General features: G+C 44.5%; 1 protein-coding gene across 1 annotated transcript in view; it reads left to right on the top strand.

Moving 5' to 3' along the window:
• Positions 1 to 27,316, top strand: part of CADM4 (cell adhesion molecule 4) — a 623,347-nt gene that overhangs the window by 546,211 nt on the left and 49,820 nt on the right. Inside the window, exon 6 of the mRNA XM_073601979.1 lies at positions 7,493 to 7,583. Within this exon, the coding sequence (XP_073458080.1) occupies positions 7,493 to 7,583 (91 nt within the window). The remainder of the gene's footprint in view (positions 1 to 7,492; positions 7,584 to 27,316) is intronic.

The raw sequence follows: 27,316 nt of genomic DNA, 5'->3' as shown, positions 1-27,316 counted from the left end.
TAGTGAACTGGGAATATCCAAGAACAAATGGAAATCCATGATTTGATTTAGACCTCTCATACCTATAATGAGTGCCCCCCCCACCCCCACCCCCCCCAGCCCCCTAGTAAACAACGGGATGTTGGTTTTCCTTGAAGCAATTGGAGGAGACCGGCTACAAAAGTACAGTCATTCTCACGTTGTACTGCTATACCAAATTTCACCAACTGGTGGCACTGCAGATGCCATATTTTTAAAAGCTGAGCTCTTGGCAGAAATAATGCACACAAATAATGCAGATCTGTTATCATTAAAGGCTGCCGAAGTGGAGACTCTCTGTTTCGCTCACTGAGCTGCTTAGGTGAAATTTGTTAGAAACACATTACATGCGTTGGTGTGATGTGGTGCTATTCATTCTGAATGGCACCTCAACCCACTTTTCCAAAATACCAGTATTGCTGTGCAAACCGCAAATACAAGATGCGTGTACCATTTTTGTTGTGCTGTGGTGCATTGGCAGCTCATTCATGGCATAATGTGCACTGCAATGGTGTGAATGAGCACTTAGTGTTCTTTGTATTATCCTTGTATTTTTTTTTTATGTGTTTAGTTGAGTTCCATTTTTTATTTTTCCTTCCTATGTTGTCTGTTTTTTAATTTCCTTGAAAAATTTGGTTAAAAATTTTTTAAAAATTAAAAAAAGGTACAAAAAAAGATCTTCTGTGACTTTAAGGAGACCTTAAAAGCCCACTGAACCTTTAAAACCCAACTCTGTGAAACTTAAATATTTTTATACTTGCAGCGGGGCTGTGCCGATGCTGCAAGGTTTCATTGCTCGTTTGGTCTAGGGCAGTGGTACTCAACCTGGGGGTCAGGACCCCCTGGGGGGTCAAATGATGATTTGCCAGGGGTCACCAAATTCTTGGCTGTTTCTGAAACCCGCACCGCTCTCCCAGCTTTTTTGTGGCCGCCCAGCAGGGCTGTCCCTGGAGCCCGCAGCCACCCGCTGTCTGGAGGAGACCCTATGTCCTGATTTCGGCATAGGCGTCACTGCTACGAGACACCACAAAGTCGGAGACACAGTGAGTAACACTACCTGTGATTATAGTTGCCATTAAAAGTCCCCACTACAGTCCCCCCACCGCCCCACCAAGGAGTAAGAGAAGGAATAAAAATAGAGAATACATGGAAGGGAGAGGAAAAGAGGGGGAGGAACAAAGAAAAGGGAGAGATAGAATAAGAGAACAAGAAAGACGGCTAGAAAGAGGGATGGGGGAAAAAAACAAGAAATTAGGATAGAGAGGGATAAAAGGGAAAGAAAGGGGAACAAAAAGAAAGAGTGGTACATCCTAAAATGTACCATAAGGGGTTTTAATACTGTACAAGTTGAAGGGACTCAAGGAGCACTAAATGTCCATAGGTTAGGAGGGGCGCAAATTACTTGTCTTGCCTTGGGTGCTGACAACCGATGTTATGAAAATAATTTTACGTTTAGGGGTCTCCACAACTTGGGAAATTTTATGAAGGGGTCACAGCACTAGTGAGGTTGAGAACCACTGGTCTAGGGGAAAGTTTTTGCACTTTAAATTTCCTGATCCCCCACTTCCCTGGTCTTGATGATGTCAAGATCGTAGACCACTAGAGAATGAGGGAGAAGAAGCTGTGTGGACCAGTCTAGCAGTGTGCAGGATCTGATAAGTAGATCTTCTCTTCTATGCCACTCAAACCCAAACAAGCAATGATCCCCAAAGTGCGGGTGCAGCCCCACTGCTAGGCATCATTTTTACGTTTTCCAGAGTTGGCCTTTAAAGCGAAAACACCTTTATTTTTCGCAATTGTTTACTGCTCGTTTAGTCTAGGGGAAAGTTTTTGCACCTTAACTTACCTGATACCCCGCTTCCCTGGTCTTGATAATGTCAGGACCTTAGACCGCTGGAGCATGGAGAAGCTGTATTGACTGGTCTAGAAGCTTGCAGGATCGGGTAAGTAGTTTATCTTTTCTATATCCCCTAGACCCAAATGAGCTATGAACCCCTGAAGTGTGGGCACAGCTACACTGCTAGGGATCATCTTTATGTTTTCCAGAGTTGGGCTTTTAAAAACCACCCTTGTTTTGCCTTCTGCATTGATGGCAAAAAATTTTGCCAAAATCTTACCAGGACATGAAATCGCTCAATTTTCCCTAATCCATACTAACTATAAATGATTCTACTGATTTAACAATTCTTATTATTGGAAGAGCTGTCATTTTATCCAATGAATGCTCTGCCACGATTGCCCAAAAAATATCTTTGTACATCATCTGCATCCCTTCAGCACTAACAGGAGGGGCAAATCGTCTCCCCGGTGGCTGAGATTGCTAAAAATGCACCAGACATAGCTCTATGTGATCGAGAGACGTGCCTGGACTTCCGATCCGCGCTGTATACAATTAGCATTATGTAAATACAGGAGAATGGTTCCTGAGAGACTCACAGGGGTGGTTATACATTACAATATATCTGTCTGCCGCTGTGTGTATGTATTAAACCTTCCCCCTCCTGACCACTCAGTGCTTTCCGCTCGCAGAGCAGGCTGAGATAAGGCGCAGTATTTCTAGTGACCATTTTCGTGGAGAGTTTTCATCATATACCGCTAATTAAATTAACATATTGCACATAACGGGCTCCATTTAGAAGAAGGGGTATTGCCAGTTTTGCCGTTTCCATAGCAACAGCAATGTCACATCTAGAAAAGGATGAGGTTCACTGGGCTGCACTATTAAACCGGACAGGTCATATATTTTTTGGGATCCGGTGACATTATTCAGTCTTGTCTCTATGCCATCTGTACGGTTCTATGGAAGCACTAGGAGGATTGATTGTGAGAGTGTTGGGGGCAATGTGCCTATGGGCAGAGTTTGGAGGACAGGATCCCCCTTTAGGTATTTGTAAAGCCACCGAAGAGGATGTTGAAAGTGGTAGTCAGTTTTCAACACAACTGTAGGCAAGAGCTGGTCCTAGTTGTGGAAAGGCCCAATTCGGGGGGCATCAAGGCCCAGTCTGCCCCTCGACAGACTGAACTGTTACTCGGCATCCCCAGACAAGCATAAAGATTACAACTTAAGAACTTCTGATTTGCAGAAAAGATGCAGATCAGTAACTTAGAAACTGTTGAAGAAATTAGGAATAAGGGCACAGATAGCAGTAAGCACCCGAAAGAGCAGCTTTTCCTCTCTATCATCTCCAAAACTAGAAAAAATGTTCCAAAAAGACTTTATTAGGATTTATTCAAATTCAGCTTAACACAACATCTTTTCAGCTTTTGCCGCCGCAAAGCAGATGGAAGCACTATATGGCCAAACGTGTGTATACACCTGACCATTACTCCTTTAAGAGCTTGTTGGACATTCCATTCCAAAATCATGGGCATTCATGTGGAATTGCCCCATCCTGTGACTTTAACAGCCTCATGTCTTCTGGGAAAGCTTTTCACAATTTTTAGCTTGTTTATGGGAATTTGTTCCCAGTCAAACAGAAGAGAATTTGTGAGGTCAGGTTGGATGAGAAAACCTGTCCCGTAATCAGCACGAATTTATCCCAAAGGTGTTTAGTAGGGTTGAGGTCAGGACTCTATGTACAACACCCATTTCAAAAGTTCAGATGCTGTGTAAAATCTACAGAATACAGGCATGCCCTACTTTTAAGTACACAATGGGACCAGAGCATGTATGTAAAACGAAAATGTACTTAAAGTGAAGGAATACCTTTTTTCACTTCTGGGCTGTAGTGGCGGTGTCAGGAAGTGTGTTTCCATGTAGCGGGGAATCTGAACTATCCGTGCACTGATTACTCAGCTGCAGGTTTAGCTTGAGAGCCACTTTACATATGCTCGCGGGTATGTCCGTACTCGCAAGTGTACATAAAGTGAGTGTGCTTAAAATCATATATATATACTCAGTTCCACCACCTCTGGCTCAGGTCTTCTGCTCCCTGCTCACCACTATCACTTGGTAACACTGAAGTCCAGCTTCTGCATTTACAAGTGATAGCTTATCTCCCAGTAGCTCCCACAGGTCAGATCTCCTGCGCAGATCCCACTGAGTTCCGGACAGGGACAAGGGAGATACAGAACAGGTGACCAGGGTTCAGTGCAGTCATGGGCAGGAGAGGGTGCCTGGTAGGCTGCACCCTCTGTGGTCTCCATTTTTTCCCTGGTGACCAGTTGTTGATGCTCCTACTGCATAATCTCCCTTGCAAGTGACTAGTATAGTATAGTATGCTGGGAGGTACTACAGCCGGATAGGTGTTTCAGCTTAATATTGCAACAAAGGTAAGATATATGACAGATAGTGGAGCTTTTAAGGAGGGGGGAGAAAATGAGGGCAGTGGAGGGAGGGGGTTGTATGCAGAGGGAAGAGCTACTATTTTATGCCATTTGGCAGGTATGTGAGTGTGGCTGGCATGGCTGAGTTCCTGCACCTATTCTCTGAGAAAAAAGCCCTGTGTGTGTGTATATGTGTGTATATATATATATATATATATATATATATAGTGGCTTGCGAAAGTATTCGGCCCCCTTGAACTTTTCAACCTTTTGCCACATTTCAGGCTTCAAACATAAAGATATAAAATTTTAATTTTTTGTGAAGAATCACCAACAAGTGGGACACAATTGTGAAGTGAAACGAAATCTATTGGATATTTTAAACTTTTTTAGCAATTAAAAAAATGAAAAGTGGTGCGTGCAAAATTATTCGGCCCCTTTACTTTCAGTGCAGCAAACTCACTCCAGAAGTTCAGCGAGGATCTCTGAATGATCCAATGTTATCCTAAATGACTGATGGTGATAAATAGAATCCACCTGTGTGTAATCAAGTCTTTGTATAAATGCACCTGCTCTGTGATAGTCTCAGGGTTCTGTTGAAAGCGCAGAGAGCATCATGAAGACCAAGGAACACACCAGGCAGGTCCGTAATACTGTTGTGGAGAAGTTTAAAGCCGGATTTGGATACAAAAAGATTTCCCAAGCTTTAAACATCCCAAGGAGCACTGTGCAAGCGATCATTTAGAAATGGAAGGAGTATCAGACCACTGCAAATCTACCAAGACCTGGCTGTCCCTCTAAACTTTCAGCTCAGACAAGGAGAAGACTGATCAGAGAAGCAGCCAAGAGGCCCATGATCACTCTGGATGAACTGCACAGAACTACAGCTGAGGTGGGAGAGTATGTCCACAGGACAACAATCAGTCGTACACTGCACAAATCTGGCCTTTATGGAAGAGTGGCAAGAAGAAAGCCATTTCTCAAAGATATCCATAAAAAGTCTCGTCTAAAGTTTGCCACAAGCCACCTGAGAGACACACCAAACATGTGGAAGAAGGTGCTCTGGTCCTATGAAACCAAAATCGAACTTTTTGGCCACAATGCAAAACGATATGTTTGGCGTAAAAGCAACACAGCTCATCACACTCAACACACCATCCCCACTGTCAAACATGGTGGTGGTAGCATCATGGTTTGGACCTGCTTTTCTTCAGCAGGGACAGGGAAGATGGTTAAAATTGAGGGGAAGATGGATGCAGCCAAATACAGGACCATTCTGGATGAAAACCTGTTGGAGTCTGCAAAAGACCTGAAACTGGGACGGAAATTTATCTTCCAACAAGACAATGATCCCAAACATACAGCAAAATCTACAAAGGAATGGTTCACAAATAAACGTATCCAGGTGTTAGAATGGCCAAGTCAAAGTCCAGACCTGAATCCAATCGAGAATCTGTGGAAAGAGCTGAAAACTGCTGTTCACAAACGCTCTCCATCCAACCTCACTGAGCTCGAGCAGTTTTGCAAGGAAGAATGGGCAAGAATTTCAGTCTCTCGATGTGCAAAACTGATAGAGACATACCCCAAGCGACTTGCAGCTGTAATCGCAGCAAAAGGTGGCTCTACAAAGTATTAACGCAAGGGGGGCGAATAATTTTGCACGCCCCACTTTTCATTTTTTCATTAGTTAAAAAAGTTTCAAAAATCCTAAAGATTTCGTTCCACTTCACAATTGTGTCCCACTTGTTGGTGATTCTTCACAATAAATAAAAATGTTATATCTTTATGTTTGAAGCCTGAAATGTGGCAAAAGGTTGAAAAGTTCAAGGGGGACGAATACTTTCGCAAGCCACTGTGTGTGTATATATATATATATATATATATATATATATATATATATATATATATTCACAATAGAAAACCTATCAAATGTATATAAACCGAAAATGTACCATTTTAAGAAAAATAATTAAGGTCTTTCTGAAATTGATGGCAGCAACACATCTCAAAAAAGAGACAGGACAACAAAAAGCTAGCATCCCACCTTTTTTGGAAAGGGGGTTGTACATAGAGACCCTGACCTCAACCCTACTGAATGCCTTTGGGATGTGTTCTGGTGCTGATTACAGCAACAGGTCTTCTCATCCAACCTGACCTCACAAATACTTGTTGTAGGCCACTTGAGTTGCTCCACACCAAATTCATAATTCCCTGTTTTTATGTAGTTGGCTTTGTGCACAGGGTGCAGTCATGGTGGAGCAGAAAAGGGCCTTCCCTAAACTTATCACAAAGTTGGAAGTACACAATTACCTACAATGTCTTTGTATGCTGTAGCATTAACAGTACCCTTCACTGCAAGACCTAAACTCAGTAACATAAAGGGATGTCCACATACGTTTCGTCACACGGTAGGTGTGAAAGGTTGGGTATCGCAAACCTTTGGCCATATAGTGTACCTCTATATGTAAGAAAACTGGCCACATCCTTGGGCTGCAGTGGTGATTTTCAGATCTGATGCTTTTATCTGCCAGTATAGTATTTGACCTGAGCTAAGAGTCTGACCATAGAGTTTAATGCCCAGTCCTCACCTTCATCCCAGTATATGCATCCATTAATGGGAGATACAGTATATGCAAACATTAATGGGAGATACAACAAGGGAAGTGAAATAAAACACTGCTGCAGCCCCAAACAGTGTAAATTCTGTATTTCTTCACTTCACCTGCTTCTATATATTGTTCAGCTGCAGAAGCCTGGAGCAATGGAGAGGTCAATGCTCATTTTTATCTTAAAAAGTGTTCTTACCCGTTTCATGATTTTTTTTTTATTAGTATCCAGGTTTTGGTGATATTGACCTTGGTAAGTTTTCTGTGAATGCATAAAAAGTTTCTTTTGCAAATGAGATATTGATGTTCTGTCTATTTTTACCTTGAAGCAACTTTATCACAGAATAAGATGATCTTTTAAAGCTAAAGCTTCTGCACCTTTAGGGCTTATTATACCAACTGCAGGTTCCCCCTCTTCTCCCTATTGACAGTCTTATTAAATTTGAATTATGTCCAATGGTTTAGCAAGGGCTTATCCTTTGCCTAAAAAGTTGGGGGTGCTAAAAGACTTCCCTCCAGCTCCACCTTCCTGTCTCAGAAAGACAAAAAGTATTATCTGCTCATCTCATTTTTTGATATAATGATTGTCTTTTTTGTTACAGTTTCCCCGACAGCCAGAATTCAGCCCTCTCAAAGCCTGGTCAGAGAAGGAGACTTGCTCAACCTGAAGTGTGAAGTCACTGGAAATCCCAGGTAAGGTTGTTCAACCAATCTAAATATCCACTTTAAAACCAGGCCTTTTCTGACACTTTTGTTTACAAGTAAAAATATGTATTTTTTTGCTAGAAAATTACCCCCAAACATATCTTTTTTTTTTTTTTTTTTGTTTTTTAGCAGAGACCCTAGAGAATACAATGTCAGTCGTTTAAATTTTTATGTCACACTGTGTTCGCGCTGAGGTTTTTCAAATGCGATTTGTTTTAAAAAAGTACACTTTAATTAATTTTAATGCAAAAAAACACAATATATAACCCAATTTATGATAAATTATTAAATATGATATTACGTAAATAAAATAAATAATAGAGTAAATTAGATACCACGCTGCAAAATTGCACACACTCTTGGAATGGCGACAAAATACAATACTTAAAAATATCCATAGGTGATGCTTTTAAAATTTGTATAGGTTGCTAGTTTAGAGTTACAGAGGAGGTCTAGAGTTAGAATGATTGCTCTCACTCTAACATTCGCGGCCATACCTCACATATGTAGTACAAATTATATATGAGTGTCCGAGTCCGACCTACGTAGGTGTCCACTGCTGTGTGTGAGCATGGGAGGACAGGGGTGCTTAAAAAAAAAATAAATTAAATTATTTATTTTATTAAAAAGGTTTTCTTTTTACACTGTTCTATTTTTCGTCTCTTTAAAGAAAAAAAAATTTGTTGCTGTTGCAAGAAATGTAAACATCCCTTGTAATAACAACAAAGCATGACCGGTCCTCTTTATGAAGACATCTAGAAGACCCCAGATCTCTCCTCTACTCTTGAAAGCATAAAAAAAAAATAAATAAATAAAAAACATTGATCTAATGTTTTCCAAAAAAAAATTGTTTGCATCTGCCCTAAATCGGACGTCGCGTCCGGCCTCCTAGATCATAGAGGTGCACAGAGACAATCTGGTCTCTGTTCACTTCTATGGCCAACCGCGCAACCCACAGCAGCGAGAGACTCATTAAACCGATTCAAAGCCGCAACATACATATACAGATTGCGTTCTTGAAGTGAATAGAGCAATTGTATTGACCTAAATTTGGTTGCATCTCAGATATGTAGACCCTTGACATGTTCTCCAAAAAACACCAGTGATAACTTGACTTGTATCCAAAATCCTGGCTGTCAGGATGCTGATGCTTAAACAAAGTATGGAAACTGCTACTGGCACATCTTTTTTACTACAATCTAGATAACAGCATAGAAAAAGTCACAGCTCAGCGGCAATTGGGACAAGAGAGCATAGCCTATATAGCCTATAGGTTTGCTAGGAATATACCTTGTGAAGAGCAACTGTGAAGCATCTCAGGAATGCAGCACCAGCTTAATGAGAATCTATAGTCCCTTTTGAAGTTTGTTTTTAGATGTGCATGTCCTCCTTAGGCTCTTTATTTTGTTACTTTTCTCCCGCTGTAATGTTGCTATTTCACAGCTGGTTCGTATGCAAAATTTTCGTAAAAATTGAATACCCAACCAAATGGCTGCCACCAGGAGCCATCAGAAAGAATGTTTTCGATTCCTTACTTATTGCTGTTCCTTTACTGCGGAGAAGCACAGGCATCCCAAAATAAACCAAGACACACACACACACGCTTCACCCAAAGGTAAGCCCTTTCCCAAAACTGCACCGAGGCTACTTGTTTTGGAACAGCGCTGATTACTTGGATACCTGTCTAGCATTTGTGGCCCATAATGGTCTGTTGGCTAGGTAGGCTAATTAGGTGCTTACAGTTTATCTGTGCCTGATGCAAAGCTATTATCAAATGCAGTTATTATCGGTGCAAACCAACCTAACGCGTTTCACGGGTATGGACATTCCATCTTTATCAGGCCTACAATACAAGTAAGAAAATATAAAAGTTCATGTCGAATATTTTATTATACTTTTATAGCTCTCTTGTATTGCAGCCCTGATAAAGGTGGAGTGTCCAAACCCCCCAAAAGCATTAGATTTCTTTTTACTAATCATTTAGAAACATCCACGGTTTGGACTCTTTGACCGTTAGTGTGGTGCTCCTTCTGCCTCTTGTATAGTCTGACTTTGACCTTCATTTGGGGGTGATCTTGTATATGTGTGCAGCCTCACAGAAGTAAAGTAGCTCAACTAATGAGATGGTCCTTGATAACACTGGATAGCAATAGTGCCTCTCTTTGTATGGAAACAAAAACCTGACATGGGTTCCAGCCCTTCCCTACACTATCAAAAAAATGTCTTTAAATAAACTTTAAGCCACGCTTCCTTTATTAATTAGGTCTTACCTTCTTACCATTAACACCCTACCACCTTGTATTTCCTGTAGAGAGATTAGACTGTGAAAGAGCTTAGTCATGTTCTGAGGTTCTCATTGATGGGGGCAGACTGTCAAAGTCTATGAAAGTATTAAAAAGTCTATGAAAGTATTAAAAAGAAAAAAAAAATCACTTAGCGCATCACAATGAAAAAATCTGCAGTTAGTTCAAATTTATATAGGTGGTATTGGTCCCTGATATGGTGGATGTTATCCATGCCGACTTAAGCATATTAAAGAATGTTCAGGTACCAGCCAACCCCAGAGCGTATCCGGAAACTCTGTGAGTAATGCAAGAAAGGAAAGGAGGGAGGCGCACCTAAGTGTAGTATTAAATGTATATTTTAATTGTGCAAAGTAATGGACTTACACATTAGTAGAAATCAAAAGCATATCTGTAGTACGGAAGGTTCTCCTCAAGGCTACGCGCTCGAAACATGCAGCTCCTTCTACTGGCCAGTAGAAGGAGCTGTATGCTCCACGCGCGAAGCCTCGAGGAGGACCTTCCGTACTACAGATATGCTTTTGACTTCTACTAATGTGTAGGTGCATTACTTTGCGCAATTAAAATATACATTTAATACTACACTTAGACTTACACGTTACATTTAATACTACACTTAGGTGCGCCTCTCTCCTTTCCTCTCTTGCAAAGTCTATAAAAGGCTGACAGCTGCTGTTGCTGGAAGGGGCTGGACGGTGCACCTAGAAGCAATAACATTTAGTATGCATTCAGGGGCGAATGTCCGTAATTCAGATTGCTTGCGTTCTGGGTATTCGACCCTGGGTGCATACTGCCCTGATCTTTAGTACCGCTAGGTGCACTGTGCAGCCCCAATGGTGACAGCCTATCAAAGGCTATGAGAGGCTGACAGCTGCTGCGGTTGGACGGGGCTGGATGGTGCATCTAGAGAGGCAATATTGTTTGGTATGCACCCAGGGACAAACGCCCAGAATCCAGATTGCTAGCATTCTGGGTATGCATTCTGCCCTGAACTTTAGTACCGCTAGATCCAGCCACAGCAGCTGTCAGTCTCTGCTGCTGCAGATAGATGCTGTCAGCTTCTGCTCATGCAACTGGATGTTGCACCCAGTGGTACTAATGTTTAGGGCAGTATGCGTCTGGGACGAACGCCTTGAACACAGGCAAATTGCATTTTGAATGTTTGTCCCTGGGCACATTCTAAATATTAATACTGCTAGGTGCATCATCCAGCCCCGTTGGTGCCAGCTTGTCAAAGGCTATGAGAGGCTGACAGCTGCTGCGGTTGGACGGGGCTGGATGGTGCACCTAGAGGGAAGTAATGCTTAGTATGCACTCAGGAACAAATGCCCGGGTGCATACAGCTCTAAACATTAGTACCCCTATGTGAACCGTCCAGCCGCAGCAGCTGTCAGTCTCTGCTGCTGCGGATTAATGTTGTCAGCTTCTGCTACTGCAACTGGATGGTACACCCAGTGGTAATATTGTTTAGGGCAGTATGCGCCCTGGGTGAATGCCTGGAAAGCAATCAGTCTGCATTCCGGTTGTTCATCCCTGGGCGCATACTGAATATTAGTGCTGCTAGGTGCATCATCCAGCCCTATTGGTGGCAGCCTGTCAAAGTCTATGAGAGGCTGACAGCTGCTGCGGCTGAAAGGTGCACCTAGAGGTAATAATGTTTAAAATGCACCCAAGGACAAACACCCAGAATTCAGATTGCCTTCCGGGTATCCATCCCTGAATGCATACTGCTCTAAACATTAGTACTCCTATGTGAATCATCCAGCCGCAGCAGCTGTCAGCCTCTGCTGCTGCAACTGGATGCTGTCAGCTAATGTTTAGAGTAGTATGTGCCTGGGACAAATGTCTGGAACACAGCAGTCTGCATTCTGGATGTTCGCCCCTGGGCACATACTAAATATTAGTACTGCTAGGCACACCATCCAGCCCCAGCAGCTATCAGCCTCTCATAGACTTTGACAGGCTTCCCCCCTATCAGGGTTGGAGCGATGCACCTGTGCCCTCCACCCGCACCTAAATATCGAAGCCTCATGCACCAGTGAATGCTAAATGTCCAGTGTGCCTTAGGTGTTATGGATCCAGTCAATGGGAACCACAGAATATGACTAAGCCCTTAAAGTCTATGAGAGGCTGACAGCTGTTGCGGCTGGAGGGGGCTGAACGGTGGAACTAGATGCTGTCAGGTGGTGCACCTAGCAGTACTAAAGTTTAGTATGCACCCAGAAACGAATGCTTTGAATACAGACTACTTGCATTCTGACCATTCGCACCAGGGGGGTGCATACTGCCATAGATGTTAGCACCACTAGGTGCACTGCCCAGCCGCATGAGCGGAGGCTGACACCTGCTGTGGTTGGGCGCTGAATGTAGCAGTACTACCGCAAGCAGTCTGCATTCCGGCGTTCGTCCCTGGGCGCATACTAAACATTAATATCGCTAGGTGCACCATCCATTTGCAGCAGCAGAGGCTTGTATCATCCAGTTACACCGTCCAGCCTCCTCCAGCCGTAGCAGCTTTCAGCCTCTCCGGCAGCGTGGTTGGACAGTGCACCCGTACCCTCCAACCCGCTCCTAAACCCCTGGAGCCTCATGCACCCAGACCGAACACCCATTGTGCATGAGGCCTTACTCTCCTTTTAACCCATTCCGCCAGCGTTGCCATGGTAACAGGCAAACGGCACGCAAACACAAAGGACTAGCACAGGCCTTGAACATAACCCTTCAAAAGAAAAAAAAACACGTTCAAAATCTTCGCCACTGGGCGGATCAATACGGCATCTATTTCCCCGACTCCCGACTTCACAGCATTATAGTCACCACTCTAATTCACTGCAGTATTAATTCCTGGGGGAATGATAAGCCGCGATCTAGTAAATATAGTGCGCAGGATGGTTGCGCGTCGGCGGACGGACGCTCTTAAAATTTTCTCTCCAACTTCCCCGACTTTCGGCAATAAGACATTAAAGGAGTTTTTCGATTCTTTCCAAAGCGGCAGCAACTCTCCTGGTGACACGTCGGTGTAAAAACGTTCCTGGGAAAAAATGCACGTTGAAATACACGCGGAGTGGTAGCGGCGGTGCGCCGGTTTGGTGGGGGAATTGAGGAAATAATACTTTTTTTTTTTTTCTTTGCTGTGGAAGTGCAGAGCCTGAGCTTTTTTTTTTTTTTTTTTAAATAAATGGTCCCCGCAGTTTCTCTGCAGCCTGTGCAACGGATATATAAACCCCACAGACATCCCGATGACGTGCCGGCAGAACATAAAACGTGTTTTAATACGACCTGCACACCCCATATATCTCCGACTGCAGCGGCAGCCACGGGAAAGGAGCAGACGTACAGCCTCCCACTGCAGCCCTAAACACCAGCAGGAATCCTAATCAGCTCCGTCCGCCGGAAAACCCCATTCAGCACAGAAACAAAAATAAAGAGGAGCGGGCTGACACTATAAAATGGCGGCTAATCTGTAACGCACATCTAGACGCAATCACGTCAATCTTATGTTTGTTTTAATTTGTTAATGTAATGTAGTTTTCAATTTATTTTAAATCTTCAGCTTTCATTGAGGGCTCATTCACACCAGGAGGTGCGTCCAAGCATGCGTACTTTTTTTTGCGCGTTCCTGTGCGTCACATTTTAGGACAGCCAATTCATTTAAGTGGGATGCCCTATGCAAGTGAAAAAAAAAAGGGGGCAGGTGCAAATTTACAAATGATAATGGTACTGGAAATAGCTTAGTCTGATTTCACTGCACACTGTGAGCTTCTCAAAATGTGCATTAGAAGCTGCAGCAGGTCGGATAGAGACCACTTCATTTCCTGGCTGCAGGACGGCCAGCATCCCATAGCTCGAGGGTCTCCAAACTCCCTAAACAAAGGGCCAGTTTACTGTCCTTCAGACAGGGGGACAGACTGTCGGGAGTAGAAAATGTCCCAGCATCAGTTTGAGTAAACCGTGCCCCATCTTTGGTGTCCATGAAAGGAATTGTGCCCCATCATTGGTGTCGTTGGGAGGAATTGTGCCCCATAGTTTGTGTCATTGAGATGAATCGTGCCCCATCATTGGTGTCATTTGGCCCCATTGTTTGTGTCACTGGGAGGAATTGTGCCTTCATTGGTGTCTTTGGTAGGAATTGTGCCCCATCACTAGTGTCATTTAGCCCCATTGTTGGTGTCATTGAGAGGAATTGGGCCCCATTGTTGGGAATTGTGCCATATCATTGGTGTCATTGGACCCTATTGTTGGTGCCATTGAGAGGAATTGTGCCCCATTACTGGTGTCATTGGGCTCCATTGTTGTGTCATTGAGAGGAATTGTGCCCCATCATTGGTGCCATTGAGAGGAATTGTGCCACATCATTGGTGTCATTGGGCCGATTGTTGGGAATTGTGCCACATCATTGGTGTCATTGAGAGGAATTTTTCCCCCATCACTGGTGTCGTTGGGCCCCATTGTTGGTGTCATTGAGAGAAATTGTGCCCCATCACTGGTGTCATTGGGCCGATTGTTGGGAATTGTGCCACATCATTGGTGTCATTGAGAGGAATTTTTCCCCCATCACTGGTGTCATTGGGCCCCATTGTTGGGAATTGTGCCACATCATTGGTGTCATTGGGCTCTATTGTTGATGTCATTGAGAGGAATTGTGCCCCATCACTGGTGTCATTGGGCCCCATTGTTTGTGTCACTGGGAGGAATTGTGCCTTCATTGGTGTCTTTGGTAGGAATTGTGCCCCATCACTAGTATCATTTAGCCCCATTGTTGGTGTCATTGAGAGGAATTTTTACCCCATCACTGGTGTCATTGGGCTCCATTGTTGTTGCATTGAGAGGAATTGTGCCCCATCATTGGTGTCATTGAGAGGAATTTTTACCCCATCATTGGTGTCATTGGGCCCCATTGTTGGTGTCATTGAGAGAAATTGTGCCCCATCACTGGTGTCATTGGGCCGATGGTTGGGAATTGTGCCACATCATTGGTGTCATTGAGAGGAATTTTTCCCCCATCACTGGTGTCATTGGGCCCCATTGTTGGGAATTGTGCCACATCATTGGTCTCTATTGTTGATGTCATTGAGAGGAATTATGCCCCATCACTGGTGTCATTGGGCCCCATTGTTGTTGCCATGGAGAGGAATTGTGCCCCATCATTGGTGCCATTGAGAGGAATTGTGCCACATCATTGGTCCCCATTGTTGGTGTCATTGAGAGAAATTGTGCCCCATCACTGGTGTCATTGGACCGATTGTTGGGAATTGTGCCACATCATTGGTGTCATTGGGCTCTATTGTTGATGTCATTGAGAGGAATTGTGCCCCATCACTGGTGTCATTGGGCCCCATTGTTGTTGCCATGGAGAGGAATTGTGCCCCATCATTGATGCCATTGAGAGGAATTGTGCCACATCATTGGTCCCCATTGTTGGTGTCATTGAGAGAAATTGTGCCCCATCACTGGTGTCATTGGACCGATTGTTGGGAATTGTGCCACATCATTGGTGTCATTGGGCTCTATTGTTGATGTCATTGAGAGGAATTGTGCCCCATCACTGGTGTCATTGGGCCCCATTGTTGGTGTCATTGAGAGGAATTGTGCCCCATCACTGGTGTCATTGGGCCCCATTGTTGGTGTCATTGAGAGGAATTGTGCCCCATCACTGGTGTCATTGGGCCCCATTGTTGGTGTCATTGAGAGGAATTGTGCCCCATCACTGGTGTCATTGGGCCCCATTGATGGTGCGATTGAGAGGAATTGTGCCCCATCACTGGTGTCATTGGGCCCCATTGATGGTGCGATTGAGAGGAATTGTGCCCCATCACTGGTGTCATTGGGCCCCATTGTTGGTGCCATTGTGAGGAACTGTGCCCTTTCATTGGTGTCAGTGAATTAAACAATGCCCCACGGTGCAGATAAAAGCAAGCAAAGTGCTGCATCCGGCCCCTAGGACGCAATTTGGAGACCACTGGTCTAGCTCTTTTTTTTTTTTCCAGCCTGACTGTCCCTGGCCCGTTCCTTTCATTCATTGGATTTCTATTCCTTCAGTTGTATAGGTTCAGCATCACATGTGGGTGTTACCTATAGACGTCTGCATGCAACTGAATGCCCTCTTCTCAAAACTGACACCCACATATCAATCAAGGCGTTAACTGGGCCCAGTGATCTCATCACTAGGTCCCTGTGCTTCTCTATGCATTGCAGTCAGATTATGGCTGGGGGGGAGTTTTATTCAGCATTACACGTGGTTGTTACCTAGAACAGTCTGAATAGGAGCGCCCGATGAGACGTCCCCAACACACTGGTGACATCTCATTATTTTACTTTGGTTTGTGCGGTGCCCCCATCTATAACCAAGGTCATTGGCTGAAAGGAGTGCAGTCCTCCTCTTCTGACTTACACCCACCCATCAAGGCTTTTTATTATTTGTATAACTCCTTCCAAGAGCCAGCCCACTGCTTGCATCAGGACTGAGGGCTCTTGGGAGGAGTACGGGGGTGGGGGGGGGGTACTGTGATGTGTTCAGACTCTATGTACAGCACTCTGCTGGCCCCTACCATAAGCCATGATCTCCCTGCATTGCCCAGAGAAGCACAGAGACCCAGTGATGACATCACTGGGTCTAAAATAAGAGAAAGTAACAAAACTGTTTTGTTTTTTAATTAAATAAATGTCATTAGTATGTTGATAAGAGGTGAGAGGAGGAACCAGGGAAAGCAAAATAGAAGCAGAATAAACGTCCGCTTTATTTAACTGCTTTAATACTGGACAATTTTACCCCCTTCCTGCCCAGGCCAATTTTCAGCTTTCAGCGCTGTCATACAACACTGTACCCAAATTAAACTTTTATAATTTTCTTCCCACAATTAGAGCTTTCTTCTGATGATATTTAATCACTGCTGGGTTTTTAAAAAGCAAAAAAATTACCAAAAATTTTTTTGGTATTAAAAATGGTATTTGGTATTAATAGCAAAAAAGTTTTTGCTTAAAAAGCAAAAAAAAATACCAAAAATTATGAAAGTTTTTCTTTAGACATATGCAGAACGAAAAAATGTATTTAGTTTAGTTTCGATTCGTTATTTACATATATTTGTTTAGTTAAATTTGTTTCATTCGTTTAATCCGTTTTCGGAATTCGTTTTGTTTATTAATTTTCAAACCGATTCATATATTTCTAATTCGGATCGATTCAAAACATTTTCGAATCAATTTTGAATCGTTTTTGAATCCTAATAGTTTTCTAATTCGAAAAGTTTTAGAATTCGAATGATTTTAGAATTCTAATAGTTTTCCAATTTCCAAAGAGAATAAGATAGAATAGAAAAAAAATCATTTCTATTCTATTCCTTTATTTTCTGTTCTATTTTATTCTCTTTGGAAATTGGAAAACAATTAGAATTTGAATTTCGTCCAAATTTTCGCTATTTGGGATTCGTTTAAATTCAGTACTCTGCTGTTTCTGCACCCGCAACTGCCCACAGCCAAAACGAGATGCTCTTTACAGACGCGGGGCTGGCAGTCATTCTTAATGGGACCCCCACGTCTCTAAAAACACAGCGCACTTTTAGGTTCGGGAACCGCCAGGAAATGGCATGGTGCAAAAGCAAGAACCTTTTTCATGCATCAAACGCAGGCACAGCAGCCCATTCAAATGAATAGGGTGCCGCGCCTGAGCTGATGTGGCCCAAGACCATTCTTCTTCCTCCAATGTGGCCCAGGAAAGTCAAAAGGGTTGGACACCCCTGTAATAGAGGAAATGAGGGAGAGTGTAGGCGTCAGACAGGAGTCAGAGAGAGAGGTACGCTGCAGAAGACAATACAAAAATGGGAACAAGCATATTTGCCAAGATTCTCAAAATATTTTTAGGGGCGCTTTTTTTTTCTGTAGGCAAAGTATTATTGTAATTAGGGGCCGGGCATTGGGTCTAGTAGGAGCGAAAAAATACGTTTACGGGGTTTAAATTACGCTAAATATTGGGTGTGGTTAAAGAGTCTGAGATGAGAGGGATGGAGGAAGAGAGAGAGAGAGAGAGAGAGGGATATAGGAAGAGAGAAAGAAAAAGAGAAGGATGGAAGGAGAGAGAGAGAAAGAAAGAGGGAGGGAAAGAGAAAGAAAGAGGGATGGAGGGAGAGAGAAAGAAAGAGGGAGAGAGAAAGAAAGAGGGAGAGAGAAAGAAAGAGGGAGGGAGAGAGAAAGAAAGATGGAGGGAGAGAGAAAGAAAGAGGGAGGGAGAGAGAAAGAAAGAGGGAGAGAGAGAGAGAGAAAGAAAGAGGGAGAGAGAGAGAGAGAAAGAAAGAGGGAGAGAGAGAGAAAGAAAGAGGGATGGAGGGAGAGAGAAAGAAAGAGGGATGGAGGGAGAGAGAAAGAGGGAGAGAGAGAGAAAGAAAGAGGGAGAGAGAAAGAAAGAGGGATGGAGGGAGAGAGAAAGAAAAAGGGATGGAGGGAGAGAGAAAGAAAAAGGGATGGAGGGAGAGAGAAAGAAAAAGGGATGGAGGGAGAGAGAAAGAAAGAGGGATGGAGGGAGAGAGAAAGAAAGGGGGATGGAGGGAGAGAGAAAGAAAGAGGGATGGAGGGAGAGAGAAAGAAAGAGGGATGGAGGGAGAGAGAAAGAAAGAGGGATGGAGGGAGAGAGAAAGAAAGAGGGATGGAGGGAGAGAGAAAGAAAGAGGGATGGAGGGAGAGAGAAAGAAAGAGGGATGGAGGGAGAGAGAAAGAAAGAGGGATGGAGGGAGAGAGAAAGAAAGAGGGATGGAGGGAGAGAGAAAGAAAGAGGGATGGAGGGAGAGAGAAAGAAAGAGGGATGGAGGGAGTGAGAAAGAAAGGGATGGAGGGAGAGAAGAAGAGAGAGAGAAAGAAACAGAAAGTGAGAGAGAACGACAAAGAAAGATGGAGGGAGAGAGAGAGAAAGAGGAAGAAAGATGGAGGGAGAGAGAGAGAAAGAGGGAGGGAGAGAGAGAGAAAGAGGAAGAAAGATGGAGGGAAAGAGAAAGAGGGAGGGAGAGAGAAAGAAAGAGGAAGAAAGATGGAGGGAGAGAAGGAGGGAGAGAGCAAGAAAGAGGGAGGGAGAGAGAAAGAAAGAGAGAGGGAGGGAGAGAGAAAGAAAGAGGGAGGGAGAGAGAAAGAAAGAGGGAGGGAGAGAGAAAGAAAGAGGGAGGGAGAGAGAAAGAAAGAGAGAGGGAGGGAGAGAGAAAGAGAGAGGGAGGGAGAGAGAAAGAAAGATGGAGGGAGAGAGAAAGAAAGATGGAGGGAGAGAGAAAGAAAGATGGAGGGAGAGAGAAAGAAAGGGAAGGAGGGAGAGAAGAAGAGAGAGAGAGAGAAAGAAACAGGAAGTGAGAGAGAACGAGAAAGAAAGATGGAGGGAAAGAGAAAGAAAGATGGAGGGAGAGAGAAAGAAAGATGGAGGGAGAGAGAAAGAAAGGGATGGAGGGAGGGAGAGAGAGAGAAAGAGGAAGAAAGAGGGAGGGAGAGAGAGAAAGATGGAGGGAGAGAGAGAGAAAGAGGGAGGGAGAGAGAAAGAAAGAGGAAGAAAGATGGAGGGAGAGAAGGAGGGAGAAAGAAATGGATGGAGGGAGAGAGAAAGAAAGAGAAAGAAGGCTGGAGGGAGAGGAGAGAAAGAAAGAGGGATGGAGGGAGAGAAGGAGATAGAGAGAAAGAAGGAGATAAAGAAAGAGGGATGGAGAGAGAGAGAAAGAAGGATGGAAGGAGAGAAGGAGAGAGAGAGAAAGAGGGATGGAGGAAGAGGGAAAGGAGAGAGTCTCAGCCATATTATACTTCCTCACCTCAATTACTAACACAGTTGACTTCTTTCCAAGGCAGCTCCATGCCACAACACGGGCAGTAATGAACAGCGCACCCATTGGTTGGGACGCAGTGCAGCCCACCTCCTGCCACCTCCTCAGCCAGTAGCTGGCTGAAGTTTTCTTTGACATCCCTCCATCACCCAGTCCCAACTACCAGCCCATCCAGCTTACTATGTGAGCAGCCCAGGATGACACATTTGTTGACCACGCTCACGCCGCACTGGGTGCAGGTTTTTTTTATGAGGGATCAGACCCCCTGGCCCAGTCTGCCCCTGCCTGGGACAAAGAATATTTTCCGGGATTCTGCCCGAGACACGCTCAGACCGGGACATGGGTCTGAATTCTATGAACTGGGACTATTGGCAACTATGGAACATGTTACATGAGGGTAGTAAAGATCAATGCTATTACCCTAATCGATGTTCCCACTACAGACTGCTGAAATCCGAGGGCTGCACATCATTTACCAAAGGGCCACATGCAGCCCTCAGACCACAGGTTGGGCACCAGGGGTCCAGAGCCTACATCCTTCCTTGAGGGAAGATTCCCCATAAAAGGCCTACTTATAAGCCCATGTTCAGGAGGCATAAAAGCCAAATGTTGCCCGTCTGACATATTTGATTTAGTAAGGCAGGCAGGGTGGGAAAATAATTAACCTTGTAAATTGGTATTTATTATCCAGACTGTTTTGTTTGGCTTGTACGGGCTTTTGAAGTATGAACTGTGTCCACACTGATATGGGGGGCTGTCGGCTGATGAGTAATGAGCATGCAAATTGCCTGCCTCTGCCGAATGTTATTTGAAGGGATGCTACATATGAATCCCATCCCTTACATAAACTGGTTTTATAAAGAAGGTTCAATAATCCCCCTGTGTATTTACATAGCAGTCCCGGGGAAACAAAGGCGGCCAAGCAAGGAGCCATGGGTGACTTCCTAATCCTATTTTCTGAAATTCATCCATGCACATCCACTACTTAAAGCGATTGTAAAGGTAATTTTTAAATAACAAATATGTCTATACTTACCTGCTTTGTGCATAGAGAAGCCGTGAACCTCCTCCTCTCAAGGTTCCCTGGTGGCTCTCCGGGCCCCTCCTCTTTGTCCAAGCGGCTTCAGGTTCATTGGGCACTGGTGCATGTTCGCTCTTGGGCCCCCCCTGTGCTTCCTTGTCACCGACTTAGATTGGCTCCCAATGCCCCAGCAAAGCCAGTGAGACCCGGAAGTGAGGGGAGAGAAGAGCCGCAGACGTGCACAGCGCTGGATCGAATAAAGGCTCAGGTAAGTAAAAGCGGGGTGGGGGATGCTGATGCCTAAACATTTTTTACTTTAATGGCACTGTAATCTATTTCTTATGAAAGTGTTTTTTACTGTGATTTTCTGCCCCTGTGAGCTCCCGAACCTCTCCTCCCCACCCCACCCTCACTTCCGTATGTTAGGAAAGAGCTGTGCTCATAAGTTCAGCAACTCTGAACCCCTCTCTGCCAATCCCTTCACTGGTTTCCACCCACCGTATAAAATTCAAAATGCTAACCACAACATACAAAGCCATCCACAACATCGCCCCCAGCTACATCACCAACCTCATCTGCAGATATCGCCCAAATTGTCCCCTCCGCTCCTCCCAGGACCTCCTGCTCTCTAGCTATCTTGTTACCTCCTTTCATGCTCGACTTCTCCAGAGCCTCCCCCATCCTCTGGAACTCCCTGCCCCGGTATATCCGATCAGCCCCTACCCTGTCCACCTTTAGGAGATCCCTGAAAACTCACTTATTCAGGGAAGCCTATCCCACTCCCACCTAACAACTGTCCCCGAGCCACCCCCATCAAATCATGCCCGCATCTATTACCTTTTGTACCAACACCCCCTCCCTTTAGAATGTAAGCTCTACGAGCCGGGCCCTCCTGTCCCTTCTGTATTAAACTGTACTTTAATTATGCTGTCCCCCCTCTACATCGTAAAGCGCTGCGCAAACTGTTGGCGCTATATAAATCGTGTATAATAATAATAATGTGCACTGCTCTACACACACTGCAAATCCCATAGTCCATCTCAGGAGGGAGCAAGAGAGGGCGGGTACATTCCTATATATAGTGGGACCATGGAGAACTAATGTAGCCACCCTCGAACAGATCACAGCAGGGAACAAAAAAAAAGAAATTTGGAGGCTGGAATGGATTTTTTGGGGGGGCACTGACTGCTAGGGTGGAAATCAGAGAACCAAACCCCTCTCTATCCAGAAAACCCATCACCCCTGCCGGTACTGTCCTTCCGCTGTCTGGCTGCCATATTATTGCCTTAATGTTGGTGGCTCTTGGGGGCTACATGTCCTCCTCTTCACCCCATGTATATACCAGACCCTGTACCACCATGCACCCCTTTGCAGTAACTTCAGACCAGGCATGAAACCATTAATAAACTTTACTGAACATCTTGGCAGGACAATTCAGCGAGATGAAGAACATACCGTATAAGGCAGGCCATAGATGGTGCAAATTTCTTTCTTGCAGCCACGAGTTGCAGGAAAGAAATTTGCACGATTCCCCCATCAACACAGTCAGTGCTGATAGGGGAATACCTCCTGCCGAGCCATTGTCTGCTCCTTGTGGGGGCGGGGGGAAGCTGCCTACGCTGGGAAAAGACAGTGATTACCGCTAGCGGCTATAGCAGCTGCTTGCAAAAATCGGAAGTGAATCTGGCAGAGTGGCGTATCCAAGGTATGGCAGATATGGCAAGTGCCATGGGCGCCATATGAAGGGGGCGCTCGTGAGTGGCTGGGCAGCAAGTCGGGTGCCCACAGTGTCCCGGAATGAAATGAGGACACACAGCCAGCCAGCCACCCTAAAAGCTGATTGCCGTAACTAGTTGCTAGGGCCACCCCGCTTGGTGGCTAGCAACCAGTATACATTTGCCAACAGTGACGTCACAAGCAGAGTCTCAGAGCGAGGTCCAGAGGAGCGAGGCATGTAGCTAGCGCTGTACTCTGACTCCACCCACATCCTCTCCTTCTCTGGCCCCAGCGCCTAGGCAGAGTGACATGCAGCCAGGTTCACTCTGTGTGACTGTGTCTCCCCCAGTCTCCACCCACCTCCTTCTCCATCCCGGTGGAATTCTGCAGTGCTGACTAGGCTCCTCTTTGCTGGCTCGGATCCACGGCTGCCCTCTCCTGCCCACAGTGCAGCAGACTTCTCCTCCTCCCGCCCGTGGCCCGACTACCTGAGGGGCCCCCTAGTGCGGACCAGTGGACCATAACCGGCGCTCCAACTCCCCAGTCCAGATTAGAAGGTGAGAAAATGGATTAGGATAGGGAGAAGGTGACACAAGTCGGGGGCAGGCCCTGGGGACAGTAATACACAAGGCTGACAATCGGGGGCCAGTAATACACAAGGCTGACAAGTGGGGGACAGTAACAAATTAAGCTGATAAGTGGAGGGTCGGGGGACAGTATTACCCCCACTTCTCAGCTTCATGTATTACTGTCCCCCACTTGTCAGCTTCGTGTATTACTGTCACAGTATTACATGAAGCTGACAAGTGGGGATATGAAGGTGACACAGGGGAACAACAACTGAGGGGACAGTAATGAAGAAGAAGGTGACACAAGTGGGGGACAGTAATGAAGGAGAAGGTGACACAAGTGGCGGACATTAATGAAGGAGAAGGTGACACAAGTGGGGGACATTAATGAAGGAGAAGGTGACACAAGTGGGGGACATTAATGAAGGAGAAGGTGACACAAGTGGGGGACAGTAATGAAGGAGAAGGTGACACAAGTGGGGGACAGTAATGAAGGAGAAGGTGACACAAGTGGGGGACATTAATGAAGGAGAAGGTGACACAAGTGGGGGACATTAATGAAGGAGAAGGTGACACAAGTGGGGGACATTAATGAAGGAGAAGGTGACACAAGTGGGGGACATTAATGAAGGAGAAGGTGACACAAGTGGCGGACATTAATGAAGGAGAAGGTGACACAAGTTGGGGACATTAATGAAGGAGAAGGTGACACAAGTGGGGGACATTAATGAAGGAGAAGGTGACACAAGTGGGGGACAGTAAAGAAGCTGACAAGTGAGGGGGATATGAAGGTAACACAGGGGAACAGCTGAGGGACTAGTAATGAAGGTGACACGAGGAACTAACGGGACCATAATAAAGGTGACACACATGGAACTGAGAGGACATTGATGAAGGAGACAGAGAGAACTGAGGGGACACTAATAAAGGAGACACGCAGAGAACTAAGAGGACACTAAACAGGGTGAATTTGATTTAAATCAAGTTGATTTAAATTCAGATTCAAATACCAAGCCTGCCAATGTTGACCTTCTTTTGAAAGTGCTAGTAGCCTGGCTGTCATGTTAAGCTCGATTTAACTAATGTTTTCTGAAAGATGGGTTTCAAATGTTTTGACAGGGGAGCAGTTTCAGTGCTTGCCATAGGTGCCATTTTCAGTAGCTATGCCTCTGTCTGGCAGACTGATTGTACCCAAGTTGATCGATCCATCAACTTGTTACATTAAGCCTGCCCATTAATGGTTCAAATCTCGGCCGATTACTGCTGAACTGGCCTTGATTCGAATCATGTATGGCTGGCCTAAGTCTCCCCCTAACTATCTAACTGCAGGTTGCCCAGATCATACTTTCTAGAAGAGCAGACACCATTAGAAACTGTCATTGGCAGGTTCCTGGTTCCAGGGAGAATCCCTAGGGAGGCCACATGCTCCAGCAGGATTACATGGCACAGCAGCCCTTCTTCTGAAATCCCATGTGCAGGCTGTCCGCTCTGAGCCCTCCCCTTGTATTTATGTGGATTACAACAGGGGGCAGGACCCAAGAAAACCTGGGAAAGATCTAAAACCGTGAACCCCTTCCCATCCTGGGCAGCCTGAACTATCTGCAAAGCTAAACAGCACAATTAATAACACAGTAGAAATACATTCAATGGAACCCTGTAAGCACCTGCCTACACTGTCTTCTTGGTTGAGGAGATCTCCTCACTTCCTGTGTTCTGACTGAGACAGGAAATTCTGTGAAATCTCCCCAACAAGCACACAGACTTTATGAACCAGTTGTCACCTGCCCGCAGTACATACTGTGCATGGGCGTCACCTACAGTCTAAGTGACGTACCCGTACATCACTTACCACATGCACACTAGCGCACTCCCTGGGATGCGCAGTGTGCCGCTTCTGCAGTAGATTTCAGCCGCTGGTACCCGGCCGCTTCAGTTGGCTGGGGGATCATGTGATCCCTATGCGATCACTTGATTGCAATGTTAACAAAGCTGTTATTAATTAATTCAAAACAGCTGTGTTTCCTATGCTGTGATTAGTCCATAGCTATCACTTGGTACTTGGCCAACCACAACACCCTCTACCTTGTGATTAGCTGTAGCCAATCACAGTTCACTAGTAGTCACAGCTGTCATAATTGTAACCCATTTATGGCAGTTGAAAACTTTGCTGATGTAATGATCATCAGCAAACAAACAAGAAAGGAAGTTTAAAAAAAAAAAAAATCACCCCTCACAGTGTTACTGTGGTGACACTGAACTACATGATGAAAGTTTGTTTAAAAAAAAAAAAAAACAATAAAAAAATTAAACAAAATTGTTTTTTAGAAAAACAAATATATTTTTTTAACATCATGTGATGTCGCACAAATTGTGAAAAAAAAAATTCTATTTCTTATTTTCCATTAAATTGTGACAAAAATTACAACTTACTAAATGCCTCAGACTACTGCTGTCTACTTTCCAAAAAGGGGTCATTTGGGGGGGGGGGGGTGTTATTTGTACTGCCCTGGCATTATAGGGCCTCAAGAAATTAAATGGGCTGTCAGTATGTCAGGATCGATCAATTTTTAAAAACATATCCCATAAATCAGGGATATGCAATTAGCGGACCTCCAGCTGTTGCAAAACTACAAGTCCCATCATGCCTCTGCCTCCGGGTCACAGTCTTGTTATGCCTCATGGGACTTGTAGTTCTGTAGTTCTGCTAATTGCATATCCCTGCCATAGATTGTAAGCGCTATAACTTCCACACAAACCAATCAATGTACACTTATTGGGACATGTAGCAGAATATATTTTTGCCTAAATTTATGATTAAATTCGATTTTATTGGATATGTTTTATAACAAAGTAGAAAATACTGTATTTTTTTTTTTTCCGTTTATATCACAGAAAAGAAAACATCCTGTGGTAATCAAATACCACCTAAAGAATTTGTGTGGAAAAAAATGATATACATTTAATTTGGGTATGGTATGTACCCCGCAATTGCCAGTTAAAGTAGCACAGTGCTGAATAGCAAAAACATGCCCTGATCATGAAGGGGGTAAAGCCTTCTGGAGGTCAAGTGGTTAAAAGACAAAAAAAAATCTGACCTAGGTTATAACCCTTCTTCATTCTGCCCAAAGCACAAAAAAATGGTTTTATTTGGGTTGGACTATAAAGCTAACATCTAATTAACTGCTATGGCCGATACCTCAGTTTTTAAATGTGTTCTTCCTTATAATTTACCCTCTTTGGCAATTTTTTTTTTTTTTCGGCATAATTTTATGTTTTGCTTAAGTTGCATTTAGGTTATGCTTCATTGTGTATTGTAATTATGTTTTGTTATTACCGTTAAAACCGTCGTTTTGTATGGAATACACATCCCAAACATAATTATAAACAGAAAAAAATATTCTTCATACCAAGTAAACTGCTGAGGTGTTCCATTTTCCTCTGGAAAATAAGAGTCATATAACTAAAATCTTGTCAGCCTACTGAATATGCATGCCTGTCCCCGGAGAGGCCCGCGCTCCCTTTGTGCAATCTTGAGATATTCGCCTTTTTTATTTTCAGCCCCCCCCCCCCCTCTCTCTTTGCATTGTGTCAGAGGAAAATGTGCTAACCAATCGCCGGGCCGGCCACTCGGCTGCCTACGGCACCAGTCAAAAAAATGTCAAAAAAATGTCTCCCTCAGGAACTGGTAAAAACGTCTCCATTCTTCTCCAGTCGATATCTTCCCCCTCATGCACCAGTCAAGATGGCTGCCTCAGGCACCAGTCAAAAATATTTGCCTCGTGCACCAATCAAAACGTTTCCTCTCGCGATGCCCATCAAAACATCCTGGCTGAGACGCCCATCAAAACATCTGCTGGAGGGGCCTGTGGAAACGTCTGCCGCGAGGACCGCCGCAAAGTATAAAGATTTCATATTCTACTTTGAGGCAAAACTGATAGGAATATGTTACATAAGCAGCATATCAATTATCTTTCCTTATTTTATTGACCATTTTTGTGGAATTTAGCATTCTTTGTTATGAGCTCCCCATATTTTAGCATATGCCCCTCCTAAATTTACTATTTACTAAATGGGTAGAACATGTTCGTGTCTAACCCTTTCGCTGCCAGAGGCGTTTTATGCACCCATGCTTAATCCTTATGGACAGCATACTGACAGAAATTGTACCAGCTGATTAGCGAAAAGCCCATGTGGTACCAATATTCAAAAAAGGGCCGAGATATATCTGGAAACTATAGGCCTATCAGTCTAACATCAATAGTATGTAAACCAGGGCTCAAAATTTCAAGTCTTGAGCTACTAGCCAGGCCTCAAGAGTTACTCACCACCA

Source organism: Aquarana catesbeiana, linkage group LG10 (assembly GCF_042186555.1).
Source record: "Aquarana catesbeiana isolate 2022-GZ linkage group LG10, ASM4218655v1, whole genome shotgun sequence".
NCBI classification, from domain to species: domain Eukaryota; kingdom Metazoa; phylum Chordata; class Amphibia; order Anura; family Ranidae; genus Aquarana; species Aquarana catesbeiana.
This window is presented reverse-complemented; position numbering and strand designations above follow the sequence as displayed.